The sequence below is a fragment of the Aspergillus uvarum genome, assembly GCF_003184745.1.
Source record: "Aspergillus uvarum CBS 121591 unplaced genomic scaffold BO82scaffold_68, whole genome shotgun sequence".
NCBI lineage: Eukaryota > Fungi > Ascomycota > Eurotiomycetes > Eurotiales > Aspergillaceae > Aspergillus > Aspergillus uvarum.
In genome coordinates this window covers 39,434-65,087 of record NW_020291365.1, presented here as the reverse complement: position 1 = coordinate 65,087, position 25,654 = coordinate 39,434, and the positions used below count along the sequence as shown (strand labels likewise).

Genomic DNA, 25,654 nt, shown 5'->3' with positions numbered 1-25,654 from the left:
GCTAATCGGACCATTGCTCTCGTGTCAGCTGTGCTGGAGGCACCTAACATATGAACTTCGATTCTCCGTGGAGAAGAATGATCGAGGTCGATGCAACCAGCTTCCTCTCATCACTGATATCCAGAATTGCATTTGTCGAGCCGAGCGGCAAAGAGGACAATCTCTGATAGCTTCCGAGCGAGCTGTGCAAAGCTCCTAGCCAACTCCTCCCTTGCCAAACCCATCTCCTCAAAGGATACGTGAGGCATGCGCCACCCTGGGTCAATCGGTGAACTTCCAGTATAGCTAACAAGGTATTTCAAGCAAGACGATGAGCTTGTTAGCATCCGACCGAAAGACTGTGTACCCCGATACTGGCTACGGAAGCTGCGCTGCCTTGTCCAAGTAAGTGGTACCAGGGTGGGTTTCTCTTGACGTGCCCTTCAGGCCATTGGAGATTGTCTGGGTCTCGATCTCAGTAACGTCATCAGCGCGGAGATGCGAAGACTCCATCTCAAGAAGAATAGACAGATATGGCGGCCCTTCAGGTAAACAATGTACACTGAACACAGTACACGAGAATGGTCCGCGGGCAAATGGTAGGTGTTTACTCCCCTTGTAAGTCCCTATGAACAGAAGCTAGAGCATTACGAGCAGGCATACCTGCGTCCATGACCCACTTACGGCATGGCCATTGATTGATTCATCTGGAGTTGCGCGATGCAGATACCTGGCTCCCTTCTTCCTGTTCTTTCGGTGTAGGTCATGGAGAATGATGGGAGAGACCTGCTCTCAAGTCGATGGCGTGAGTGAACGGGACAATACCTCGTATTCTCTGATGGGAATGTGGTATGACATGGGCCAAGACAGAGAGTCTCTGTGTACAGTAAAAGCTAAGGTTGCAATTACCTGGAGAGGGCGGATTAGCAAAATGGCCGCAATTGTACCAGACCTTGATTCGGGTTCGACTTTCGGAACCTCTACTCCATCTCTGACGGCGATGATATATGAGATGATGCCTGGGACCCAAGAGGCAGGAAAATAAGGTGCGATACAACAAGACAGGGGGGGTGCATGGTGAAGTTGGAGATATCTGCTTATGAGTGCAGCGTTCCGGGCCTATCAACTATGTTTGTCACTTTCCCTATCTGGCCAAGTTCTCCTTGGTACAACACTTGAAGCTATGTAAAACCTTCAAGATCTCTCGCAAAGCAACCTCAAGGAGCTGCATAACAACAACAGTAAAGCAAAGGAAGTTCAAAATGGTTTCAGTTGTCCAAACTGTTCAAATTCACACGACATATGCATCATATTCAACCAATCTGCATCCCAACAGGTTTCCACGACACGTCTATAGGTATAATCAGGGTAATAAATCATTAGTTACAGATGTAGAAAGACCTTCACCCTGACCCGGTCTTTACCTCTCTTCATGATAAGATCGACAAAACAGAACAACTTCAGGGCAAAGACTAGCCGGAGGGGTATGCAAACGCCGCAAAGAAATCAAAGGGAGAGCGGATGACAACAACAGAAAGTAGAATACAACGCAACCATCATCGGGCATGCCATAAAAGACTGAACATGAAAATCGATCAAGTATATTATAAACGGTTCGTATGCCACTCCTGTCTGTACAACTCCCGAGCACGTCTCGGGGAGAATGGTCGAAGAAACCCCTTGTCTGCGTTGGATCCGGGTGAATCACAAAAACAAGCCAAAATTAAGTGTTGTGGATGATCCGTGTTGATTCTGAGGGGTGATAGGAGAACCGGTAGGAAATTAGTGCTGTCGTATCACAAGACTCTTTTCGGGTCGATTTGGTGACTGGCAAGTCGAGTTCCGAGCTCGAGTCAGTCGGCGTAATGGAAACAAATTCAGTTGAGTAAGATACCCCGGCATTGCGGCGGACACAAAACATTGCGGCCGCACCACATGGATCGATGTGGCGTGTAAGTTTGGTAGGACTGAACCAATTGGCCTGCAGTCTTCGAGATTCCATCCATGGTACATAGCTAGCTGCCTTCGAACCACGACTCAGGCTGACAGGAATCTATGCCGCACTGATTCGCAAGCCAAGCTTTCTCCTCTTCAAGCTGAAGCCGACCATCAGCTCTCGTGTCCAATGATGCTCAAGTCAAGCCGAAAGTATCTCTTCTCTCCCTTGGTAGAGGCGCCACAAACCCATCTCAACTGATGATCTGTCTTGCACCTTCTTTGCCCAAAACACCAGGTTCTTGGGGCTTGGGACTCCTATCGCGTCCCTTTTTCCGGCTCAGAAAAGCAAGCATGCCGCTGTTTGAGCCTTTGCCTTTACCGGTGACGGTGTCGTATCCTTCAGCCGGGAGAGTAGAGCTATGATCCGCGAGCTCACTCCAACTTCCGGCTTCCTCTAAGACCATCTGCACGCCGCCACCTTTGCTAGCTTTCCGTGTTGCGCCCCGGGGACGACCAGCTGCGGGTGGTGGTAGCGGTCTGCTGAACGAAGGAGCTGGGGCCGGTGGTGGCAGGGATTGCTGAGAAGTCGGGGTCTCGCTCTGGGGGGAGGGGGTGTCGGGCTGGGTCAAGTGACCGACCGATCCTTCGTTCCGTGGAGGCGGTGAGTTTCTCGAGAGATCAGGTTGTGAAACTTGCCGTGTGTGGGCGGATGCGGATTGAATGGGAAGACATTCTTCGGGGTTTCTAGCGCGAAGTTAGCCACGGGTTCGGCCCTTACAGCGACGAGGGAATACTCACGATGAATTGGCAATGGCTTCGGCAGCGCTTCTAGACTTTCGGTTAGCGGATCACATACCACTTATCAAAACACAACCGCTGTCGATGACGTTGACATACCCATTGTAGGATACCCGAGTATAATCGAAGGGCTCAAACATCGTCTCTATGAGGCGATGAAGCTCGTCCTCCCGGATCTCCTTCGCCGTGGCGTCTTCCCGCAACTCCGCCCGCGGTTTTTGTCTGCGGGCCCTGGCCTCGAGCGGCGCCTCCTCCAAAAGTAATTCTTCCAAATCGTACGTGGCATCAAAATTGGTCTTGTCGCTGGAGGGTCGAAACACGGGGGGGATTTCCTTTCTTTCCAGGGCCTCGAAATCGATGTCGGCAAAGAACATGTGCGACGTAAATGTCTCAAAGCCGGTGGCTCCAATTCGTTTCGAACGGTCCTTTTCCATCAGAGCGGATAACGCTCGAAGACACGGGACAGATACGGCTGGGTTCGTGACATAGTACTTCGGTTGCGCCTTTTTGATGTTTTCGCTGAGCACGTCCTGGCTGCGGCCCTCGAATGGACGCTGGAATGAGAATTAGCGTACTGACTCGGCCTTGTTCCAAGGATCACTCCACAAACCTTGTTATAAATACATTCATAAAAGGTCACGCCAAGCGACCACCAATCGACTTCGCTGTAGTACCCGCCTCCTTCGTAAACCTCGGGGGCCAAATAGGCCAGCGTGCCAGATTTACTCGTGAGGGGCTTGCCGGGCCGGAAGTCAGAGGCCACATTCTGCAGGAATCAGGTCAGCGAAAGATCTCTTCCAGCTGCTGAAGAGAAACATACGAAATCGGCCAAATGCACGTGTCCTTCCGAGTCTAAGAGCACATTGTCGGGCTTCACGTCACGATGGATGATACCCTGCGAGTGAATGTACCGCAAAGCACAGCCCAGTTCCGCCGCCCAGAATCGTACAGCTTCTTCGGTGAAACACTTTCTTGAGATATGGAATCGCAGATCGCCGCCATTCATCAAATCTACCACAATATAACTTCGGGGACATCAGTAACTTAATCGCATCGGGGGAGCTGTTGGGAAACGAACATGTATTCGATATCTTGGAAGCTGTATCTCAAGTTACAGAGGAAGGCATGGTTGAGATGTTCCAGCATGCGCCGTTCACGGATGATGTTTCGTACGCTTTCCGACCGGACCACTGGACACAGCAAAAGAAGAGATTGTCAGCAGGAAGTTGCGAGTGCTTGGTTAGCGAAGTCGTACCTTCTTCTTTCCGAATGTATTTTAATGCGAACGTCAAGCCCGTGTCTTTCTTCTCCACAATACGGACCTTTCCAAAAGCACCTTTTCCTACCACCCGTAGCAGGCGGAACTGGTTCAAGTTCACTGCATGCAACGATCAGTAATGTGACCCATACGTTATCTTCCCATCGCTGCGCTCGCTCGAAAATGCGTCCGGTGGAAAGTCAGGGGGGGCGGAAAGCAGTTACGCACACTCATCGGTGGGGACCACCTGTTTCCCTTGAGAGTTCCCCATTTAAGAAGCTGTGTAAGCTGTGTAACAACAAATGCTGAGATCCTTCCTTTTGAGTCACCTCCGATAACATCCCATTCGATCACGGTTCTGTCGGTCGAAAAGATAGCTCGGTGTCGAGGGTTCAATGCTGTAATGAGGGGGGGAGGCGAAGGAGGGCAGGGAAACGGATGGAGATTTATTTCGGCACGGGGAACGGCTGGAGCAGAATGGGAGTTATAGGTCAATCGGCGAGCTCACACATGCAGAGCTATACTGGGCAAGACAAGCAGAAGTTAGTTTGAAATTCGAGAAATGCGGAAGAGTGCAGTGGTCTCTGCAGAGCGCGGAAGAACGTGGGCGGAGGGGTTTCATTTTCCCGATTGGCAGGGGAAAAGACAGCAATCTGACAGGTGAGACCTACCCCAATGAAGAGAGTTCTAGCAGTCGAGACAGATTGCGGTGAGTTTGGAGGTGTGAGGGTGTGAGAAGATTAATGGATTAGGAAAGGGGGGAAATTGAAAAATAAAATATAAAATAAAAATAAAAAAAGACGAGACACGACCCGGCAAGAACCACGAAGCGGAGGGTTATTCGGGGAAGACGAAGAGAAGGGGGGGGAGGGGGGGGAAGAGGAGAAGGTGTATGTGGTTGAGAGAGGAACGGAGAGAGAAGAGCGGGAAGAAAAGTTACTGAGGAATTTCCGAGTCAGGTGTGTAAGGAGGAGAGGAACGGGGGGAGGAAAGCAAGCCCCTAAGATAGTGTGGTTGGTAGAAGAGATGGGGAAAAAGAAAGAGTGAGTGAGTGAGTGAGTAAAGTGTGGATGTGGTGGGTATGGGTAGGTATGGTTAAGGTAGAGAGAGAAGGAGTTTGTAGTAACAAAGTTAAAGTAAGTGAGTGAGTGAGTGAGTGAGTGAGCTGAGGAGGAGGCAGTCTCCAGCTTGGTCGGTCGGTCGGTCGGACTCTGGATGCTTGTAAGTGAAACCGAGAGTCTGAGAGAGAGGGAGAAAGATTGAGTGTGTGAGGGCGAGAGAGAGAGAGAGAGAGAGAGAGAGAGAGCATAGGCGGGCCCGGAGTAGTCGCCTCCTAAAGATCTCCTCCCGTCTTCAAGCAAGGTAATCGGTTGTCGATGAACTAACCTAATCAATGTGCATACAAAATTATACGGAAAGAGAGAAGGAAAAAAACAATGAGAAAAAACAAAAAAAGAAAAATTCAACCAAAATCCCAAAGTCAGCCTTAGAGGCTCATGAAGCCCCCAAATGGTGTCCAACTCAAATCCAGGTCAATAATTCCTTAGTTGCTGGGAATAACTACTCGGGTCAAGCTAACTTATGCTGTTCGTATTACTACTACTAAGATACTGCTAACTAGACTAGTATCCCCGTCTTGGGCCACTTCTTCGCCAGTAGCCTCTCGACGGTTGCTTTTTCCTGCTTCTAATTCGGCTTCGGCTTCTTTTCTTATTCTGTTTCTTGTTTCGGCTTGTCAAACCTGTCTTTGGATGTTTGTTTGTCTTTCTTCATCTTTAGCTTCGGGCCCCAAATCCTCTCGGATTTAAGCTCCGGAAGACGTGATGTTCGACTACGGGGGAGAGGGGGGAAGAAGGGTAAAACCAGGGCAAGACAGGATGAACTATGTCGTCGCCAACACGAGCTGACTGACCCATACGCCTGCATCCAACGATCTGGGTCCTCGGGCTCGGACTATGCGATGGATGTAGATGTCAAGATCGTTTGCGGCTGAGCTGATCTGGTGGGAGCATGTGGTCATCGTCAATCCTGTCGAATTGTCCACGGTATCGGGGGTGAGTCCCCAGCCTAGAAGATAGCGTACTGAGTTCAACTATGCTGTAGGGCCAATTACAGTCGAGCGACTATAAGCGACGCTGACTGGTGCCGGCACGGTGATGATGACAACTTAGTTTCCAGAAGAAGCTCAAAGAGTGGCTAGAAGAAAAGGGGCAAAAGTTGAAGGAGGATTTCCGTTGAGAGGGCCCAAGCAAAAGAGGTATGAATCCACTATTCGTTGGATAATACCAAGTAGCAGCCAAAGGGTGGTAAATGTATCATGTGGTGGAGAGACATCGAGGCTGCTGGGGAAAGCTAAAAAGAATGGGTGGTATCCGGTAACATCGGAGAGGGTCCCAAGGGCAGGAAGGACATACTGGATGGAGTCAGAGAGACAGGCAGGCAGGCAGGCAGGCAGGCAGGCAGGCAGAGAGCCCCTTTCATGATAGTTACAAGAATGAAGACATCCTTGCCAACCATTCTAGCAACCATCCAGACTAATGTCCACTACTTTAGCATCGAACAAAGAAAGAAGACATCATCCCTGCCATGCAGCCTGGTCCGGCCAGAAACAGCCCCTCTCCCGATCGATCGTTTGATCTAGTTGCTGATGATTGATCGATGGGTGGATGGATGGATGGATGGATGGATGTATGGATGCATCAATGGATACCTAGATGAATATGGATCTATCCAACACACGCAAGGAACTTCCATGGAAGGCTTCGGTACTTCTGAGAACTAAACCGCTACCTCTCTGTTCACAGGTAGATTGATGATTGTTTCACCGTTCACATGATCTGTTCACCGCTTAGTTGCGGCTTAGTTGCATTTTAGTTGCTTGTCTGAGTGAGTGGCCGCCGCCCGTGCGCTTGTCTTGTTCTTTGCGGTCGCATTTCGTGTTCCCTCCTTCTTCCATTCTCCTCTTCCCTGCACCAATTTGGTCAGGGCTACCAACCACAGTATTCGAGCCAATCCCTCCCTCCCTCCTCCTCCTCCTCCTCCTCCTCCTCCTCTTCGTCCTCCTCCCAGAAACCAATCGTAGGGTTATGCGTGGCAACATCTCGTGGCCGCCACGTTTTTGACCCTCCCAACCAGTCCTAAGTGCTGTACCAACCGGATGCAAAGTGTGCCCCGGCTGCCGCTTGGGGGCAGAATCTCTTTCATCCGGTGAACGACCATACGGAGTACGCCGTCCATGGGAGCAGGCATTGCCCGTCACTGCAGTCGCTGGCTGCGCTGCACCGGTACTATGTAGGTGTAAGATTTGGAGAACAAAAGCCCTCCCCACTCTGTTGCCACGAATAGCCCGCAGATCATGTACGCTGGGTTGATGCTCACGCTAGCTGCATCCATCCCTGTCGGTCCTGGTCTGGTGTTTCAGATTTGGGTGGATGGAGAATGCTGCAGAGTAATCCCTGTCAGAGTTAAAGTGATGGGTTGATTGACTGTCTGTCAGCATCCGATGCGATTTGCATAGTACATACCTATTCAGTTGACGGTCTATACATCTCTCGATCGGCTTCCGCAAGTTTGTTACTCGTACATACATATAACAAACAATCCCAAGACCAGGGAGGCTCAACCCAGCAACGGACTGCTGGGAACGTGTTCGAAGCGAACTCTTGCTCCGCCTATCCTACACCATGGTAAACCCTCTGTCCCATCACAAAGGAACAACTAAGGTCATCACGCCCCCAAGGGAAGAATACGTCGAAGAAAGTCCACTGGTCCCATCCATCCATCTCTTCCCCCCCCCCCAACCCAATTTGCAGGATCATCGTTTCTAGTAAGGCGGGTCCGACCCCCAAAGTTCCTCCTAGGCTCTTGGCCCGAAGATGTGGTGGAGCCCTCGCCCATTGCATCCGGCCTCTTGTCTCGTCAACGGCGCTGATCGGCGGGGCCTGGCCAGCTTCTTGGTTAGTCTGGGACGCAGTGTTGCGGTGACTGTCCCCGGGCGGAAACCTTAGCTCTCCTTAGGGGTGGTCTTAGTGCAGGAGACAAGCGACAGGCGGTGCGAGTGTGACAAGCTCGTCTCCCGTGCTGTGGTCATGTTCTTGCGAGGTGTACTTGGTTAGTGTCGGACAACGGCAGTAGGGCTTGGGGCGGGTGCACGTAGAAAGAAAAGGTTGTAGCTATTCAACAAGCTGTACGTACATACGCCGAGGAGGATGCAGAGCGGCATGTTAAACAGATGAAAGAAGTTCGAAGAAACAAAAAGCTATGACAAGAGTGGGATTCGAACCCACGCCACTTGCGTGACTGCAATGCTCTTCAGATGCTATCTGGAGAAGGAGAAGTAGTCCTTGAGTGCAGCGCCTTAGACCACTCGGCCATCTTGCCTGTGATGACAAATACACTCCAGTATAAATTTATGTCGAGAGCGGCAAGTAATTACTCAGTGGTCCTATTACACTCAACTTGGTTATGTTTCTGGATTGTTGCTTGGGGTTCAACGCGCGCGTTTGTTTAAGCTGCACGATGTTGACTTATCCCGATCAAATAGAAGGTCAGGCATTGGTATGTCGGTTTCATAATGAGAGATCCGTAAAGAGTGTACTCTCAATTGTGAAGCTTGGTATGCACTGTTGGTTTTGTGTTCCTGGCCGGTGTGCTCCAGTAGACACTATATGGTGTGCACTGTGCATTGTATCTCTTGCTTGTAGAGTCCGATATGAATATTAGCTGATGGATATTTGTAGTAGATCAGCTGAGCTACCGGCAATTCCACTGGCGGTACGTACGAGTTATATATACCTACGTCACACGTACGGAGGTTGCTTGTCTCCCGTGGTTCCATGTTGTATATAACACCCTGCGGCGGTCTATAACGATCACAGTTCTGAACGGAGTATAAACTTCTAATAGTCCTTCGTACGACAACTCATTCGTATGACAACTAATTAATCGGCATGGAGATATATCGGATTACAAACTGGCTGTCATACCTGCTAACAAGCCTTTCTATCACCAAGGGCAAGATGGCCGAGCGGTCTAAGGCGCTGCACTCAAGGACTATTCCTTCTTCAGATCACATCTGAAGAGCATTGCAGTCACGCAAGTGGCGTGGGTTCGAATCCCACTCTTGTCATAGCTTTTTATCTCCACTCTAAGTGCCGTGACTCCCAACTTCCTAGTGCGGAGCAGTGGTTTGCTCAGACTACAATGGATCGGTTTCAAGTAATTTTTGTTGCAGGTGGCAAGATGGCCGAGTGGTTAAGGCGTCAGATTTAAGAGATTGAACTCTGATCTTCGAAAGAAGTCGTGCGTTCGAACCGCGCTCTTGCCAATCCATTTTTATATCTGATGCACATCAATCCACCACCCAAAGAAAAGTTTGAATTCATCAGCCATTTTTTTTTTGCCCAAACCAACCCTACACCTGTCACCCACTTCCACCCGTAACTCAGGTATAAACCTCATTTCCGGCATCCCCTGCAGCATGACCACGCAATTGCGCCGATAGTCCGCGGGATATAACCACCCAGACAGAATATCTACGGAGGCACCAACCACAACCAACCCGCCCGATTCCCAATCGCACCACATCTCTAACCCTCCCAGGCAATATCCCCGGGGCCAATTCTCCCTGATCGACAACAACCTCCTCTCCCCGCAGCCACCCAAGCCACAGACCAGACCATCCGTCCTCTCGTATCAGGGGCTGGTTGCACCCCAAACGGACTCATACACATGTACTTCCCGTGTTGATCGGCAACGGGGGATGGCATTCCCCGCTGACATGAACCACAAACCACTCGCTTATCTACCAGTATGACGAATAGTCCAGCAACCCCTAACGAATACGGCTCACTGTCCGACTCTGATATACTTGGCAGATCTCGCTACCGCATTCCACTTGTCCCAAGTGTAGCATAACGAGTATAATGAATACCATGAGCGGGCTAGGAAGCAGCAGCAGCAGCAGCAGCAGCAGCAGCAATCCAGACCGGATATCCCATATCATTTCGGTATTCAGTTAGCCTATCTCGGGACTGTCTGGGCAGGGCTAGAATTCCAAATCCAATTGATTGGCCGTGACGAGCGATTAGCGCGCAAGGGTCCAATCGCTCCACGCGGTCTATGTCCATAGTCCTTGGCTATTATGGCACAGGGCCTGCAGAGTAGGAGTACTGCACTTATGGCGGTGGCTGCCCCCCCTCTTCACCCTAATCAGTCCAATGGTTTCCGGGCATGCTCGCTCGCATGAGGCCAGATAGGCTAGATAGTGGCGTAATTATCCCCCTGGACCTACGGAACTAGGTCGGTGGACATATGATCTTGTACTGTACATTGATAGGCACATATACTAGTACAGCAGACAGTTACAATTACAGTCACTGCTACCACTCAATAATTCCCAATGACAGAAAAAAGACGCCGATCACCACGATTCACTGTCCGCAACCCACCAAATATGTCATCTACCTGACGAATTCCTCACACCACTCAACCCCGCAAAGCCACCAACCACATTAGCAACCACACTCCACCCCACCCCAGTAACTATCTACTCGAGTAGTATAAGTATATTCAATCAATGTATGAGTACCCATCCCCACACCCCCAAGCCATAGAGCCGAACAAAAGCGAAGCACTTTACCCAACTAACTGTCGCCACCCACCAACCGTCCATCGTTGTGATGGATCACATAGACTACCTAACGCACTGTGCACCTTCCTCCCTCCCCCTCCTCAACTCTAATTCGCGGTTCGCCGTACCGCCGGAAATGCAATTCAAGCAATCCTGCACAGCCTTAAGGTAGATAATCAAGATTTCTGCATCAGTGCGTAGGTATTGATTTGTGTGTGTCCACAGCTCCACTAGCCCCCCCAATCCCTTCCTTCCTGCTAGGAAGGCATCCACTTAAAGGATTGGTATGGTAAGGCTTGATCTTTGATCGCAAGGGGGCAACATGACAATTCCGATCCATCATACCCCGCCGCCCTAACCACTTAGTACAGAGTACTATGTATGATTCCACATTGCACTCACTCTATGCCTTCTTCACAGCACCACCATATACTGGACCATGGGAGATCATGACTATAGTAGTGGAGCAGGCGATAAATTGAAGGGGCGAGTGAAGATCAAGATCAGGGTAAGAGAGGAGGGCCTTGTCTATCAGCACAGTCTCGTCTCGGGTATTGGTTGTCTCAACACCCACCAAGCGCCATGATCAAAACGAGGATGGAAGATATCATCTTCATCACGGAAGCCATAGATCTAAATAGAACAAAGGAAGCAAGAGAAGCAAGAAGCCCCTCAAACTAGCCCTTGCTCAAATACGGCGCGAGGGAGACCCCAACTCCCGTGGTCAAGGATAGACAAGGCCGGATGTGGGTTGTAATACCTAGTGTCTCTGTTTCCAATTCACCTACTCCGTAGCCAAACGGACAAGGTAGTCAAGAGGCCGGGTGACATATAGTCTATATCTGTAAGGCCCAACTTCCTTGATCCCTGCCGAATCTGAAACGGTGGACAGAGTCGTGAAACAGTGCGGAGTATGGTTTCACAGGATTGCCAAGCTATATACTAACTTACCATCTTCCTACTCCAGGAGATACGAGATACGAGTCAGAAGTTCTGGAAATGTATCCCATTGTCTACCAGAAAATAAGCAGCATAAACCCCGAAATCATGATTTGATTCATATTCATATAACAAAATGTAACGCACTAGTAAAGTCCTGAAACCGTGTATCCCTCTAGCTAACCCCCAACTAACACCTTCTAATGCATTGACCTCCTGTCAAGGAATCCATGTTCATGGCCCATCACAGGATGTATTTCAAATTTTGATCATGCAACCATCATCTGCATTACCAACGTCTCCCATACACCGAATCCTCCGTCCGAGAGGCACGGTTGCCCTGTTGACGGTGGCGCTCGCGTGACTGCGACTCGGCGGATCGATTTGCGCTGCTCTGGCTCACGTACGGAGAGCTGCAATCAGCACCAGAGGCCAGCAGCTTAGTGGTCTGCGTCAAGTCGATGTTGCTGTCTCCGTTGTATCGCGCTTCGGCGTCCTTGCCAAACAGCGCCATCATGTCCTTCATCGTGAGCTTGGCAGCTGCGGTCTTGCCTTCAATGGTCACGTTCGCGAGTTCGCGCTTGCGCTCCTGAAGGTCAAGAATCCGCTCCTCCACGGTGCCTTTGATAATCATCTTGAAGATCTTGACGTCCCGGGTCTGATTCAGTCGGTGAACCCGATCAATCGCCTGCTCTTCGACAAACTAGTGTTATGAAGTTAGTACGAGTCCTCACACTCAGAAGGCTGGGTTCAACTTACAGGATTCCAGAATGGCTCCAGGATGACCACGCGACTCGCGGCTGTGAGATTCAGCCCCAATGCACCAGCTCGCAAACTGCACAGAAGAACCCGTGTGGCACTGTTGTTGCGAAGCTTGTTGAGGCTCGCTTCGCGATGGTCGTTACGCATGCCACCATCATACCGCGCGAACCCAATCCCCGCGCGCTTCAGGAAGGGCTCGATCTTGTCCAACATGGAGGTGAAAACAGAGAAGACGATGAACTTGTGGTCTGCCGACTCACGTCGGAGGATCTTCATGAGATGACGGACTTTGGTAGACGGGAGAACGTCCCCGGCGTCATCCCCAGGGTTCAGGTAGATGTCATCATCGTCCTCCCTATCGACAGTAACAAGGCCATGAGTCTCTTTCCGTATGCTCGTAGGCTTCCGACTCGGTGAATCCGGTTCATCTTCGTCGGTGTCAGAATCACCCGAATCGAGCCATTCACCACCCCCCTCAGCATCCTCATCGTCGGTTCCCCCAGCCTTCCCAAGATTGGCTTCCTTGCGCTGGTTCTCTGGGACTATCCACTCGCCATCCTCGCCATCCTCGTCATCCTCATCATCGCTGTCGAGGACCACTCTTCTGTTTCTGCGAAGTCGAGCTGTCTGGGCCTCAGAGCGGCGCGCCGAAGGTGACTCTGTCAGATCAATAACTGCATTGGGACCAGTCCTTCTCTTCCTGTCAGTTGTCATCACGTTTGTATCCAACGTAGTCTGGCACTCTCTGCATCTGCTCCTACCGCCCGATGCCTCGTCCTTGCTAAGATCCATCTGGCAGATATCACACTTCTTGGACACCACACTCAGTGCCCCAAACAGATCCGCCATGCTGTCCAGATCATCGCTCTTTTTAGATGACTGTTGGCTACCAGTGGCTCCTGTCTGCAGGAGAATATCTTTGTCCTTTGCAAGATCGCTCTTGACCAGGTCGGGGTGATTGCACGACTGCCGGAGGCGCAACAATAGGACCAACGCGCCGGCATAGTCGACCTTTTCACCGCCCATCATCTTCTCCAAACTGTCGTCTGTACGCTGTTCAAGGCGTTTGTAAAAGTCCAGTTCCCCGGGCATAAATTCGGCTTCAACCTTGACGACTTCTCGTTTGACGATCTGGAAACCATTGGACTTCTTCTTTTCACCTCCCTTGCCCTCTTCACCCGGTTTGAGGTTGGCGTTCTGCTTCAGGACATCCTTAGTCCGTCTCTTCATAAAGATCTTGAGATAGACCTGCAAGCGCTCAATGGCAAGACCACCGCGACCGTTAGCTATGGGCTTCGTGATCTGCTCTCTCCAATTGGCCAGATCATTGAATGGTTTGATTCGTAGGAACTTGATGAGGCTCTGGAGCTCGTCAAGGTTGTTCTGCAGCGGCGTTCCCGATAGACACCACCGATATTCCGCGTCGAGAGCACAAGCAGACTGGGTCGCCTTAGCGTTCCGGTTCTTGATCGTGTGGGCTTCGTCCAGGACGATCCGATACCAGTATACCGAAAAGATGCCCGTCTTCTTCTTGTTCTTGTCGATCGCACCGTGCTCCGAAGTCAGAGTTCCATAGGTAGTGATTACAACATCGTAGTCCTCCAAGTTGTCTGTTGCCTTTGCGCGTGCAGTGCCGTGGTAAATTAGCACGCGGAGCCTGTGTGAGGGTTCAACTTTATCTTGAATCTCTGCTTCCCACTGCTTGATAAGTGCCAGAGGTGCGACGACTAAAGTGGTCTTGCTGAGACCGGGCGGAAGTTTCCGAGTATCTTCTTCTTCGTCCTCGTCACTGTCGTCCTCATCCTCAGACTTAGATCTTCTTAATCCATTTGCAGGTTTCCGGTTGGAGAGGATCAGGGCAATTGTCTGAACAGTTTTCCCGAGACCCATATCATCAGCTAGGATGCCACCCTTGGGAAGGACACCCTTCGTCTTGTTTCGACCAGTTTCCTTATCGCACATCCAGTTGACACCCTCCCGCTGGTGAGGAAGTAATTTGACCTTGAGGCCTTCCACTGTGCCATCATCCTCATCTTCCTCCTCCTCGTCTTCCTCGTCTTCCTCGTCTTCTGACTCAGCATCAACCTCACTGGTAACCTCCTCTTCTTTTTCCGTCGCCGAATCCTCAGCGGAAGCTTTGGGCGAGCTCGAAGATGTCTCGTCTTCATCCTCACTGTCATCTGAGCTTCTCGTCTCCTTCACCGTCACGCCCTCCAGCTGCGCGGCAAGATCGTCAATGTCAAGGGTGTCCTGCTTCTTCTCTTTCGTCAAATCCTCCTTCTTCTCCTTCTTGAAATCTCTCTTCTTGTCCTTCTTCTTTTTCTTCTTCGATTTATCCTTCTTCTTCTCATTGTCCTCGTCGTCCTCAAATGCTCCCTCCAACAATGCCTTGATATTCTCATTCGCCTTCGCCGTATCCACGAACCCGTTCACATCCATCGACCCGAATCCCGTATTCTTGGGCCGCGCACTCGGCGTGAACCCACCCTCACTGGTTAGATCGACGAAGTTCTGTAGATTCCGGGACGCATTCGACATCTTGATGGCCGATGGCTTGGAGGCAAAGAACGTCTTGGGCGCCCGTGGGGTATTAAACGTGAAATTTTCGGGCCGGCGGATCTCGACGACATCGTCGTTAGTAGGGCGGGAGAAACGGTTGTTGTTGTAGGCAGAGGGGCGAACGGGCTTGAAAGGGTCGTAGGGATCCGCCCGACGAGGGGTGGAGAAGCCTCCAGCAGGGCCTGGAGTCATCGGTCCTTTGTGATGGGGGAAAGGCTGGTGTTGAGGTCGTCCATGTTGCTGGGATCGGTGATGCTCGGGGCGAGCTTGGTTGGGTTTGGGAATGTTGAAAGGGTTGCCTCGATTGTTGTTGACAGTAGTGGAAGAGTTCGGGTCATGAGTCTTCTGGCTCGGGTGAGCGTGACTCTGGTGTTGCACTGGGCGAAGAGGAGTTGCTTTCCCGAACTCTGGATGAACACGACGAGCCTGTTGTTGTTGTTGTTGTTGTTGCTGCTGCTGCTGTTGCTTTGGTTGTTGCTGCCCGTCAGTTGGCCGACGAGGCGTCATGGGGTCTATCGGAGCATCGCTTTCGCGCGCCATGTTGAAGGTAGTGGTCGTGAAGTGTTTTTAATAAGGTCCTGTAGGTTAGTAGTGGCCGCTCCGCGCTTGTTTATGCGTCTGATATATGCATCGAGCTTCTAAGAGAGCAGTCCGACCACTTGTTTGTGTTCCTGATCTGGTTGCGGAAGTCTAGTTTGATCCTGTATAGGTCCGGTCAAGTGGTTAGCAAGGCACACCCACAATGATGGCGAAAGGTAAAGTTATTGCAGTACACACGAGGGGTGAGGAAGAAGTGGAAGCTAAAAACCCAAGTATAAACTCACTCCAGATCGTGCTCGAGCAAAGGATGCTAAGGATATGCCAGAACTGAAGTGATGGAGGGGAGGTGATGGAGGGGTTGAGATGGAGACCGAAGAGAAGATGCCGCTACGTAGAGGTATCTGTTAGTGCCGAAGCCTGCCACATTTTATCGATAGCGCTATCATTTGTTTGGTTTGGTTCCACCTCTTTGCCCCGGCAACCGCTCCGGACGCATGGACCCAACATGGAACTTGAGCCTGCGACACAGGGCCTTGAGCCCTTGACAGATGAAAACCCGGGGATTTAGATTGAATTAGAAGCTTGGACTTGGACTTGAGAACCATGACGTCTTATTGACTGGTTAGCCAAATCGGAAACGTCCATCAAATATTTACGATGGTATCCACAAGAAATTGCGGTGAAGCAGCAATACCCCACTCTTCTCTTCTTTGCGTAGCCTGCTCTATAATCATTCTAGATAGCCAGTCAGAACCGTCTCCTGGGTTCCTCCCTTATTATACCTTGCCAATAACAGGCTCTAATATCTGAGGTACGATGACTCCAGCATCACCCTGGAAGAACCAATCCCTCGAAGTCAACCCAGAAGACCCGACATCGTTGCGATCCATGTTAACGACTGCCACCCTTGCACCCCTTGCGCGCGCTTTATCGACATACCCTGCCGCAGGATAGACCTGCGAGCTAGTCCCGATCACCAAGATGAGATCCACCGTGTCCTTACTCAGCCATTTATCGATATAGTCGAGCGTTCGTAGCGGTAGACTTTCCCCAAACCACACCACCCCGGGCCGTAGAAGCCCTTCCTTGCACTCTGGACAGCGAGGAAGGACGTCGGGACTCAGCGCGGGCAGAGGAACCCGTTCATCGGAGATATCCAGCTCTGCATCTTCGCCTTCTCCGCCCTTGAGCGCGCCCGCCAAAGCTCGAGACGCCTGCTCGCCTGTCGAATCTTCGGGTGATGGATCGAGATCTGCCGCACCCTTCGGAAGGGCGAGTGCAGGCACGATTGGGTTGGTGAAGTCATCTTCGCGCGAGTAGCTGCAGTAGAAAGACGTACATTTTACGGTAAAAAGGGAGCCGTGCAGGAGGTGGAGCTGGTGAGAGGGGTGACCTGCTCGCTGCGAGAGGCCTGTGTTTGGGGAAAAAGTCAACTGGTTAGTGTGCGAACAAAACAATCTTTAGTTTCCTCTTTGTTACTCCATTTTTCCCGGTAGCGCAGTCTCAGACTCACCGTCAACATTCTGTGTCAACGTAATGAATTTGGAATTCTTCTTAGCCAGCTTGGCCAGAGCGTAGTGTGCACGATTGGGCTGGGCCTTGAGGGCCATATGCCTTCGATAGCTGTAGAATTGCCACACTAGGTCGGGGTTGGCATTGAATGCTTCAGGAGTTGCCAGGGCAGTCGCATCGTAAGATCGCCAGATCCCACCAGCACCTCGAAAGGTGGGAAGCCCAGAGGAGGCAGAAATTCCGGCTCCTAGAAGGGCAATAACTCTTTTGCACCCTTTGAGGTAGTCTGTGAATGACTTGAGGTCTGCTGCTGGGATGGCGGATGAAGCCATGATGGTAGCCTCTGGAACGAGGTGGAGTAGGTCCGTGTATCTTGTAGCCTGCCTTGATACGGACGAATTGAGTCACAATAGCAGTAATGTGAGAAGTCGACTCTAGGTAGGCACCCTAAGAAATCCCTTTCCTCCTTCTGGCCGGTCGCTTGGACAAGACAATCCGGAAGTTGAGAGAGCATGTTGGCGTTCCGACGAGAGGGGACGCTAAGCGATGACGTGGGGTAGCCACCCAAGTATATGCGTTGAAAGAACTTTATCTCCAACGTGATCCATTGATCGGGGTATTACCAAGCCATTTTGCTCTAGTACTTTGGCCAGCCTGCTTTAAGAGCAGAGCTTAGAGCTCATATCTTGTTAATAATCCACTTACCCAGAGGTTGGTTGGTAGAGTCTTAGGTTGTGTCTAGCCTAGCATTATCAACGTCCAAATCCCCTCACCACACCCCGCACAATGTCTCCAGGCAACTCCGACTCACCCTCAATAAACAAATTGAACTTGCTATGAACAGCTTAGATGCACAATCAATTGAAGAATATCTGCCCGCTCATTGATGAAATCACTTCAACATATTAACAGCAAAAAAAAAAAAAAAAAAAAAAAAAGGAAGCTTCAGGTACTTCAACACAACACATGTCAATGCTGCTCCTCTTTCGGCAGCTGAATCCCAATGGCCTTCTCCGCATACTCGCGGTTCCCTGCATTTTGCGCCGCCACAAATGCGCCGATATAGTCCGGCACCTCGGTCACCTTGTTCTGCTCACTCGGAACAGGCTCTCCAAACGTCTCCCAGACAGGCACCACACCCGTCCAGACCCGGTCGGTGACCTCCTCGTTGCCAGTGTCCTTCTTCTCGTCGGACGCCCCACCATCGCGGATCTTACCGCTGCCACTGACGACCTTAACTCTGAGAATGACGGTGGAAGACATTTCGGCGCGGTCGGGCGGCACACGGGTATTGGCCCAGCGGTCTGCCAGCACGGAGTTCGTGATGAGCTCCATCGCGTACAGCTTCTCCGCCTCGTCCGTGACCAGGTGCGCGTAGCCTTGGATGATGGCAGAGCGGTAGTTGTAGCTGTGGGAGTTGGGCGTCAGTGATAGGATAAGCCCGTCGACTTTACTGGCCGCCACGCAGACGGGAAGGCCCTCCCCCTCCGAGTCGCGGGCAAGGTTCATGATCCGAGAGCTGACATAGCCGTGGAGGTAGCAATCCAGTGGCTCGTCGATGCTGGCGGATGGGTAGTCGAAGGAGCCCATCTGCCCAATCATAGGGAGAATAGCGGGAAAGGGCTCAGACGGCCCTGGGCTGAAGGACACATGTAGAACCTGGGTGGAGTTGATAATAGAATGGATGGCACCGAGGTCGTAGGTCGCTATATCGTGGTTAGTTGAGCTGTGCTTACCGAGCGGGAACTATCTTACCTCGATGTTTGTAGCGGTTGACGGTGTTGGACGGTTTCTTGGGATATGTTAGAGTCCTTCCCATTTTGTCGGATTGTCCCTAGCAAGTTTGATGTAAATTGAGCAGATGTGGTGGTTTCCACGCTGTACAATACAGGTAGAATGGGGAAGTGAGGTTACGTGCTCTCTGTTGACACTAAGGGAGGTGAGCTCAGGTATATTTAAATCTATCGTTCATGAGTCACTCAAATATCCTACAAAGGATTAGGTCCATTCTTCCGGTAAGCAGGTTCGCATGGTATACACATAGTATTCACCAAGTCACTTAGGTAGTATTCGCAATTGACTACTTTTCTCAACAATAAGAAGCATGGGCTGTGGTACGTCTTCCAACTCCGAGATACTGCGATTGTGAAGCCACGGCCAATCCAGACAGCGATGGAGGAGACCATCGGAAACTGCTTGATGTTGATTGGCCGACAGCGCCGAAAGAGGCTGGCAGCTTTATGCCTGAGGCAGGAACATAAACCTTGGGACCCCGGATGTTGGAGATCACCGTTGTAAGATCCGAACCATACGCCATACGTGAATTCTCGATAACCTAGCGCTTTCGACGCACCTTCAATGGTGGTACTTCAATAAGCATGTCGACCTGCAAATTACTTCTTCGCCAATGGCCTCGCTACCTCCCCCACCAGATACCCTCCGCTTTCCTATCGCATTCTAGTCGTCTGGCGCTCCAACAGCGTCAACCGCGTCTTGCGCTTCGCCGAAGCTATGCTTCCATCTCCGCCGCAGAACTCAAATTCGGTCAACCGCTTCACGAGACACATCCTCATATCCTGAATCCGGGTGAACGTGAGTAGAGTCCCTATATTATGCTTCTTTTTTATATTGTGTCAGGGTGCTGATCATGGTTCTGTTGAATAAGTGACCCCCGGAATCACCGCCCTCGAATATGCCCAGCGCCGTTCGCGACTCGCAAACAAATTGCCCAAGCATGCTGTAGCCGTGCTGGCTGCCTCGGAGGTCACCTATCGCGCAGCGGGGATCTTCAATGAATACCGTCAAGACTCCAACTTCTTCTATCTTACGGGCTTCAACGAACCCAGTGCGCTGGCCATCGTCGGTGAGTTTCTGGCATGGCGGAATAAGAATGAAACAGGCTGAGGGTACACCGTGCTGACTCACTTGGCAGCAAATGACGGATCAGGGAATAATCACCTCTTCCATTTGTACGTGCGCGAGAAGGATGCAAAGGCCGAACTCTGGGATGGAGCCCGGTCGGGTACCCGCGCTGCCATTGATGTCTTCAACGCGGACGAGGTAGGGATGCTTGTGCCGTTAAATGGAATGATTCGGACACTGACGATAAGCCGGATTCTAGTCAGGGGACATCGATCGCATCGGAGATTTGCTACCCAAGATCCTGTCGGATGCTACCGCGATCTATACAGATATTCCCGCCTTGAATCCCGGGCGGTCGTCCCTTCATCGCTTCCTCTACGGCCCCACTGCTACCTCCGAGAAGCTGAAGAAACTGGTCGATTACCGCAAGGTCAAGCCGCTGAAGCCGATATTGAACGAGATGAGAGTCTTCAAGAGCGAAGACGAGGTCGTACAGATGCGCCGGGTGGGACAGGCCTCGGGCAGGGCGTTCACTGAAGCTATGAGGCAGACATTCACCAAGGAGAGAGACTTGACCGCATTCCTCGAGTATAACTTCAGACGCAACGGTTGCGATGGCAGTGCCTTTGTCCCGGTTGTTGCGGGTGGTTCCGTAAGTATAACTCACCTCAATGTCAGACGACAGACCGACCCTAACATGTAAAGAATGCCTTGAGCATTCACTACACTAGAAATGACGATCTGCTCCGGTAAGTATCTGCGGTCGTACTCACTAAACGATCTTCTAATACGATAAACCAGAGATGGAGACATGGTCCTTGTTGACGGAGGCGGAGTGAGTATATTCTCCAAAAGAGCTCCTAGATCAAGAACTGACAGTGTCGTAGGAAACGGGCACCTATGTGTCTGATATCACGAGAACCTGGCCTGTCAATGGCAAATTCACCGACCCTCAAAAGGACCTGTACAACGCAGTTTTGAGCGTGCACCGCCACTGTCTCTCCCTCTGCAGGGAAGATGCAGGGGTGAGCTTGGACCGGTTGCACACGATTGCTGAGAACGGTCTGCGGGAACAATTGATACAACTCGGATTTGACGTCTCGGGGGATGTAAGTACCGTCCTACGCCACTTCAATCTAGTGTTCGAGGTACTGATTTGAGACAGGCCATGGGAATCCTCTTCCCTCACCACGTTGGACACTATGTTGGGCTCGATGTCCATGACTGCTCAGGGTATTCCCGTGGCTATACTCTGCGGGCAGGGCAGTGTATCACAGTGGAGCCGTGCGTATTCCGTGCCCAGTTTTGTTATGCTCACACTAATCCTTTTCTTTTCCAGTGGCCTGTATGTCCCCGAAAGCGACCGTTGGCCGGAGAAGTTCCGCGGTATTGGTATTCGCATTGAGGATAGTGTTTGTGTCGGTGACGAGAATCCTATCATTCTGACCACAGAAGCTGTGAAAGAGGTAAGATCTGCTTTTTCATCGGTCTGACTTGTTGCTGACACGCGGGGTGCTACTTTAGGTCGAAGACATTGAAGCCCTTCGGGATTAGGATAGAAGGAACAGGAATATTGGATAGATACCCTTCGATTTAATTGTAAACTAGAAACCAGCTTTCCCATTTTTAGAGGTAATGACCTCGTTCAGGTGCAGGTAAACAGACAAACCAAGTTTTGGTAGTAGGATAGACGTCATACATTTTGTGATGCATCGATGGGATTGTCCGAACGCGTCCGGGTTTGGGTCAAGAAGATGAATTCAAGAGTCAAGGTTACAACCAGAATAAGTTGTGGTTAGGGAATTTGAACAAGGACTTAGGATCAAGCTAAGCATCAGGCAAGTTATTGAACAGCCTGAATAGCGAGGCAATTAAGAATGTTCTTGGAGGAGGCAGGGCTCATGCTTCGCGCACGCCTTTTGTTGTCAGGCGCACATCCCCGAGCCAAAACAAACCCGCCCGGTCTCCACCAACCTTCCCTGACACGCTTAGCCTGGCTCTTCTCTTCGATCATCACCACCACCACCATCACCAACCACCAACCACCAACCACTCTACTTACTCCTCTTCCTCCTCCCCTACTTCTCTTTGTCCTCCTGTTCTTCCTTCCTTAGATCTGGGACTATTGGTTGGATCCCTTTGGACTTAGGGACCATCTAAGTCTCATTTGTTCACATCCACTCCCTTTTACTATCGTATAATCGCGTGGACAATGGACCTTTTCTGATCGAGTTCTCTGCTCGTCGAGACGTGTAATCCCATCGCGTGCTCGTCTGGAGTGCCCCTCCTTTATTGCTCTTCTAACCTACTCCTCCTATCTCTTCCTCGTTAATAGTGCTGCCGTTATTGTTACCACATGGCAGCAGTATTCATCCCACCCTCCCCTCGAACCACTCTTAATATGTCGACTCGCCGACCACTCGCAAACGTGCCGAATGCTACCAATTCCCCTCACAGGTCAGGCCTCGTGCCGGCCAAACGTCTCCGGGCGGTGTCAACCCAGCTTGACATCCCTTACGGCCAGCCTCCTCCGAAGAAGCAGGTAGTCGATGGCCAGGACCCCGAGGCGCGATCACCCACCCGTCTCCGGACTTCCGCCTTGCAGAACCCGGACTCCAAGCTGTTTACACGTCGGACCAACAATGCCCAGCCCAGCGCGTTCGAGAGGAAGTTGGTTGCCGTCCGGGACAAGGAACGTCAGAGTCAACAAAAAGTTACTAGAAACGACAAGCCGTCCGCCGAGACGCTTGATGCTATGCGACAGTGGCAAAGACATTACCGGAAGGCTTTTCCTCAATTCGTCTTCTACTTCGACAGTATCCCGGAGGATGTCCGAAGCAAATGCTCAAGACAGGTTCTGGCTCTAGGAGCTGTAAGTTTTTGTTGCCCCCCAGCCCACCACACTTTAGCCTTGCACTTCGATCTTCGAAAGCACCGTTAGGGCCTTGGAGTAATAGTGGCTCGAGGTGTACTTGCTCCTTGTAGACATTTGTTCGTGTGCCATTGTATTCGCTGACCTTTTATAGCGTGAGGAAAAATTCTTCTCGCGTCAAGTGAGCCACGTCGTGACCTCTCGACCCATTCCCCCTGAAAATGATACCGTAACCCCGACCGAGATCAACGCGGAACCTTCAGAGCAATTGAACGCGGATGGGACCTTGCAGACCGTCAATCCGTCCCTACTCGATAAGAGCGCCGAAAGCCACCTTCACATGTCCCTTAAGAACGATGCACGGCGCGAACAGAGAGGAATGGATGTGCTGCACCGAGCCCGGCAAATGCGCATGAAGATCTGGGCTATCGAGAAACTTCAGCGGATGATTGCTACTATTAATGATGGGGATATCGCGGGCCATACCGGTTCGACTCGGACTACAAATGCTGTCAGTGGCCACACAAGGGTCAAGGGGGAAAACGACCTCTCACAAGTGCTTCAAAACGAGCTTAACGGTCCGTCTGACCGGAATCCCCACTCGGTTCTTAAGGAGCAGATCTTGTTCAAAGGCCCTTTCATCTACGTTCATGACATGGATGAAAAGACCCGGCCTGTCATGGTACGGGAGTACGCCAGGGTTGTCAGACGGCAGGATGGGACTTGGCCGCAGTTCAGAAGCGCACCGCTGGGCAAGTGTCCGTTCATCGACGAGCCGCCTACGAAGAAGGAGCTGGATCGACAACGCGCCCGCCAACGCGAGAAGGAGAAGAAGCCGGTACCGAAACCTGTTCCCGTCCAAGAAATCCGAGATACGAAGTTGAATGTGCCGGAGATCACCAAGACCCCAGATGAGGTCGAGGAGGCAACACCGGGATATAGTCCCGCGGAGGTCATTTGCCAATCAAAGCAACCTGAGATGCAAGAGATGCAGCCGGCTAGACCACAGTCGCCTAGGAAGAGCTCTGAGAGTTTTTGTCCACCTCCAATGCAGCGCACGGGGCCATTCTTCCATGGCCGTGAACCTGCAGCGTCAGGAGTACAGCCCTCGAACATCACATCTGCCATCCGCTCCCAGATGGTTTCTTCGACTGCCGCTGCCCCCGGGGCTAAGGCTGGCCTGAGCAAGGAAGTCCATGAGTTGAAGCGGAAGGTACTGGAGAAAGGGAACGGAGTAATTGCCGGTGGCACGGTGCCACCGTCGCACCAGACCACGAACATGAACACGAATCTGAAGATGAGAACCCATGAGAATCGACCGAGTAATCTAAGCCACACTGAGAAAGCTGTGAATGTGTTCGATGAAGAGACGGTGCAGTTAGCAGGCACCGGGGCACTAAAGCGTCTGGCAAGTACCCGAAAGGGGACCACTCCGAAGAAAAAGGAGCGACGGAGAGACCCCAAGCCAGGCTATTGTGAAAACTGCCGGGATAAGTTCGATGACTTTGATGAGGTGAGACCTCCCAAACCGCGTTTGAAGACAGCAACTGACCATTGTTTAGCACGTCATGACTCGAAAGCACCGCAAATTCGCTATTAACAGAGCTAACTGGGCCGAACTCGATTCCTTGCTCATCCAGCTGGAGAGACCCCTCAAGCCTAAACTTGCATTGTAAAAGTCTGGCACGAGAATACAGTTAAAAGGTGGATATATGATATGTACAATATATCGCATTTCTCGAATCATCACATGAGTCGCCGTGTTGCTTTCCCTAATGCTCAGCAAGGGATCATATACGAAGGGCTTTAGCACCTTTTCCTTTCGTCGAATGTCATACATACAACTTTGCATGCGGTTCCGAGCAGGCACCCTCGTCGTCAGCCGATGATGTATTAGCGTTGTCTATATTCTTCAGAGCTGTCCTTCCTTCTTCCTTCTTATCTTTCTTATCACGTTTATTGCTATTGACATCCCCAGCCAGCCTATTCAAGGACACCTGGCGTCTTTGGGCTTTGGCTGTGTTTCGCGCTGTCCGTCCTTGACCTATGAGGCAAGCGCATGTGCATGGAATGGCCCTTGACAGCGGCGGAATCTCTTCTCTTGGAAAGGCCCACGTGGCAGCTGAAGTCAGCGAAGCAGGGGATCGGGCATGAGGCTGTACGGGCTGCAGGGCGGTTGTCTTGCGAATATGCATGTGGTCATGCTTCAGATGCAGCAAGCGAACTGTCCATTCTCAGTGATAAGACTCGCGGTGGCATCTGCATGCAATGTGACCGACAACGTCACCTGTTTCGTCCTCTTACTTCGCCCCCTTTTCCATTTGCCTTCGGTCGTCTACTCTTCTACTTTTTATTTTCTTCTCGGTTCAATCATGGTTTGATGTGTTTCATGGGGGTTGCATACAAGGGGCTGCATTCCTGGATTGGTGTTGATGCTTGATGTTTTGCATTTACGTTCGGTGGTTGTCTGTGTCTATCTCTTCCTTGCGGTCCTTTCCCTTCTGCTGGGACTATCACTAGGTCCCCTGAGGGATGGACTGGGCCTTAGGCTTGACTGGCTACCTAGGTAGCTTCGCACGTTTTTTATTATAGGAAGTAGGGTCAGTAAGCTGGTTAGCAGCTCTTATCCACAATTTACATAGGAATGGAATACTAGATGATTACTGGGGGTTTCAGGATCCGATAGCGACTGTAGGTATAGTATGTAACCTGTAGTGTTCTTCAATATCCAGAGTACTACTATAGGGTAACTACTATGACTCTGTCAACTGTTGAGGCAGGCAGTCCTGTCATGACCAGGAACTTGTCACTGCATAAAATGCCTCGGCCCATTTCCTTCACCCCTCATCGGCACCGGAACAAGCCCAGCCCCCGGCGGAGAAGCCACCGCTCCCCTCTCCAACCAATGAGCTCCAGTGGCAACCCACCGAGTGCCCCAACAATCGCCCCGATAGGGCACATTAAGACCGGCAGAATCGGACAAAAGGGAACTAAGATTTAAAAG

The 25,654-nt window shown here is 51.2% G+C and overlaps 7 protein-coding genes and 3 non-coding genes across 10 annotated transcripts; 5 read left to right on the top strand and 5 right to left on the bottom strand.

The window, feature by feature from the left end:
* Positions 1-2,074: 2,074 nt before the first annotated feature.
* BO82DRAFT_179168 (kinase-like protein) lies at positions 2,075-4,404 on the bottom strand. Its single transcript, XM_025630409.1, has 8 exons — positions 4,202-4,404; positions 3,971-4,093; positions 3,794-3,905; positions 3,536-3,740; positions 3,326-3,481; positions 2,815-3,269; positions 2,716-2,745; positions 2,075-2,661 (listed from the first exon to the last, which is right to left on the bottom strand). Exons 1-8 carry the CDS (start codon positions 4,242-4,244, stop codon positions 2,169-2,171), a joined length of 1,617 nt encoding a protein of 538 aa, XP_025487627.1. The 5' UTR covers positions 4,245-4,404; the 3' UTR covers positions 2,075-2,168.
* A 3,830-nt stretch (positions 4,405-8,234) lies between these two features.
* On the bottom strand, positions 8,235-8,353 carry BO82DRAFT_t276. The gene has a single exon. It is a non-coding gene; the product is annotated as a tRNA-Leu (tRNA).
* A 632-nt stretch (positions 8,354-8,985) lies between these two features.
* On the top strand, positions 8,986-9,101 carry BO82DRAFT_t277. Its single transcript has one exon. It is a non-coding gene; the product is annotated as a tRNA-Leu (tRNA).
* Positions 9,102-9,208: 107 nt separating this feature from the next.
* Positions 9,209-9,299, top strand: BO82DRAFT_t278. The gene has a single exon. It is a non-coding gene; the product is annotated as a tRNA-Leu (tRNA).
* Positions 9,300-11,832: 2,533 nt separating this feature from the next.
* On the bottom strand, positions 11,833-15,404 carry BO82DRAFT_293819 (putative SNF2 family helicase/ATPase; the record flags this gene model as incomplete). Its single annotated transcript, XM_025631804.1, has 2 exons — positions 11,833-12,246; positions 12,303-15,404. The coding sequence occupies 2 exons, from the start codon at positions 15,402-15,404 to the stop codon at positions 11,833-11,835; spliced, it is 3,516 nt and encodes a 1,171-aa protein (XP_025487626.1).
* A 630-nt stretch (positions 15,405-16,034) lies between these two features.
* On the bottom strand, positions 16,035-17,435 carry BO82DRAFT_319661 (SIR2 family NAD-dependent protein deacylase). Its single transcript, XM_025632683.1, has 2 exons — positions 16,918-17,435; positions 16,035-16,815 (listed from the first exon to the last, which is right to left on the bottom strand). Exons 1-2 carry the CDS (start codon positions 17,246-17,248, stop codon positions 16,181-16,183), a joined length of 966 nt encoding a protein of 321 aa, XP_025487625.1. The 5' UTR covers positions 17,249-17,435; the 3' UTR covers positions 16,035-16,180.
* Positions 17,436-17,829: 394 nt separating this feature from the next.
* On the bottom strand, positions 17,830-18,937 carry BO82DRAFT_395393 (pyridoxamine 5'-phosphate oxidase family protein). Its single transcript, XM_025638788.1, has 2 exons — positions 18,672-18,937; positions 17,830-18,622 (listed from the first exon to the last, which is right to left on the bottom strand). Exons 1-2 carry the CDS (start codon positions 18,733-18,735, stop codon positions 17,886-17,888), a joined length of 801 nt encoding a protein of 266 aa, XP_025487624.1. The 5' UTR covers positions 18,736-18,937; the 3' UTR covers positions 17,830-17,885.
* Positions 18,938-19,219: 282 nt separating this feature from the next.
* BO82DRAFT_358260 (aminopeptidase P family protein) lies at positions 19,220-21,471 on the top strand. The gene is made up of 10 exons (XM_025636237.1): positions 19,220-19,508; positions 19,582-19,779; positions 19,849-19,976; positions 20,038-20,430; positions 20,484-20,527; positions 20,580-20,613; positions 20,666-20,887; positions 20,944-21,062; positions 21,118-21,244; positions 21,303-21,471. Exons 1-10 carry the CDS (start codon positions 19,295-19,297, stop codon positions 21,330-21,332), a joined length of 1,509 nt encoding a protein of 502 aa, XP_025487623.1. The 5' UTR covers positions 19,220-19,294; the 3' UTR covers positions 21,333-21,471.
* A 565-nt stretch (positions 21,472-22,036) lies between these two features.
* BO82DRAFT_179076 (protein serine/threonine kinase activating protein nimO) lies at positions 22,037-24,518 on the top strand. The gene is made up of 3 exons (XM_025630407.1): positions 22,037-22,650; positions 22,805-24,163; positions 24,213-24,518. The coding sequence occupies exons 1-3, from the start codon at positions 22,135-22,137 to the stop codon at positions 24,324-24,326; spliced, it is 1,989 nt and encodes a 662-aa protein (XP_025487622.1). The 5' UTR covers positions 22,037-22,134; the 3' UTR covers positions 24,327-24,518.
* BO82DRAFT_179077 (uncharacterized protein) lies at positions 24,519-25,182 on the top strand. Its single transcript, XM_025630408.1, has one exon. It carries the CDS (start codon positions 24,710-24,712, stop codon positions 25,088-25,090), a length of 381 nt encoding a protein of 126 aa, XP_025487621.1. The 5' UTR covers positions 24,519-24,709; the 3' UTR covers positions 25,091-25,182.
* The last annotated feature ends 472 nt before the right edge of the window (positions 25,183-25,654 follow it).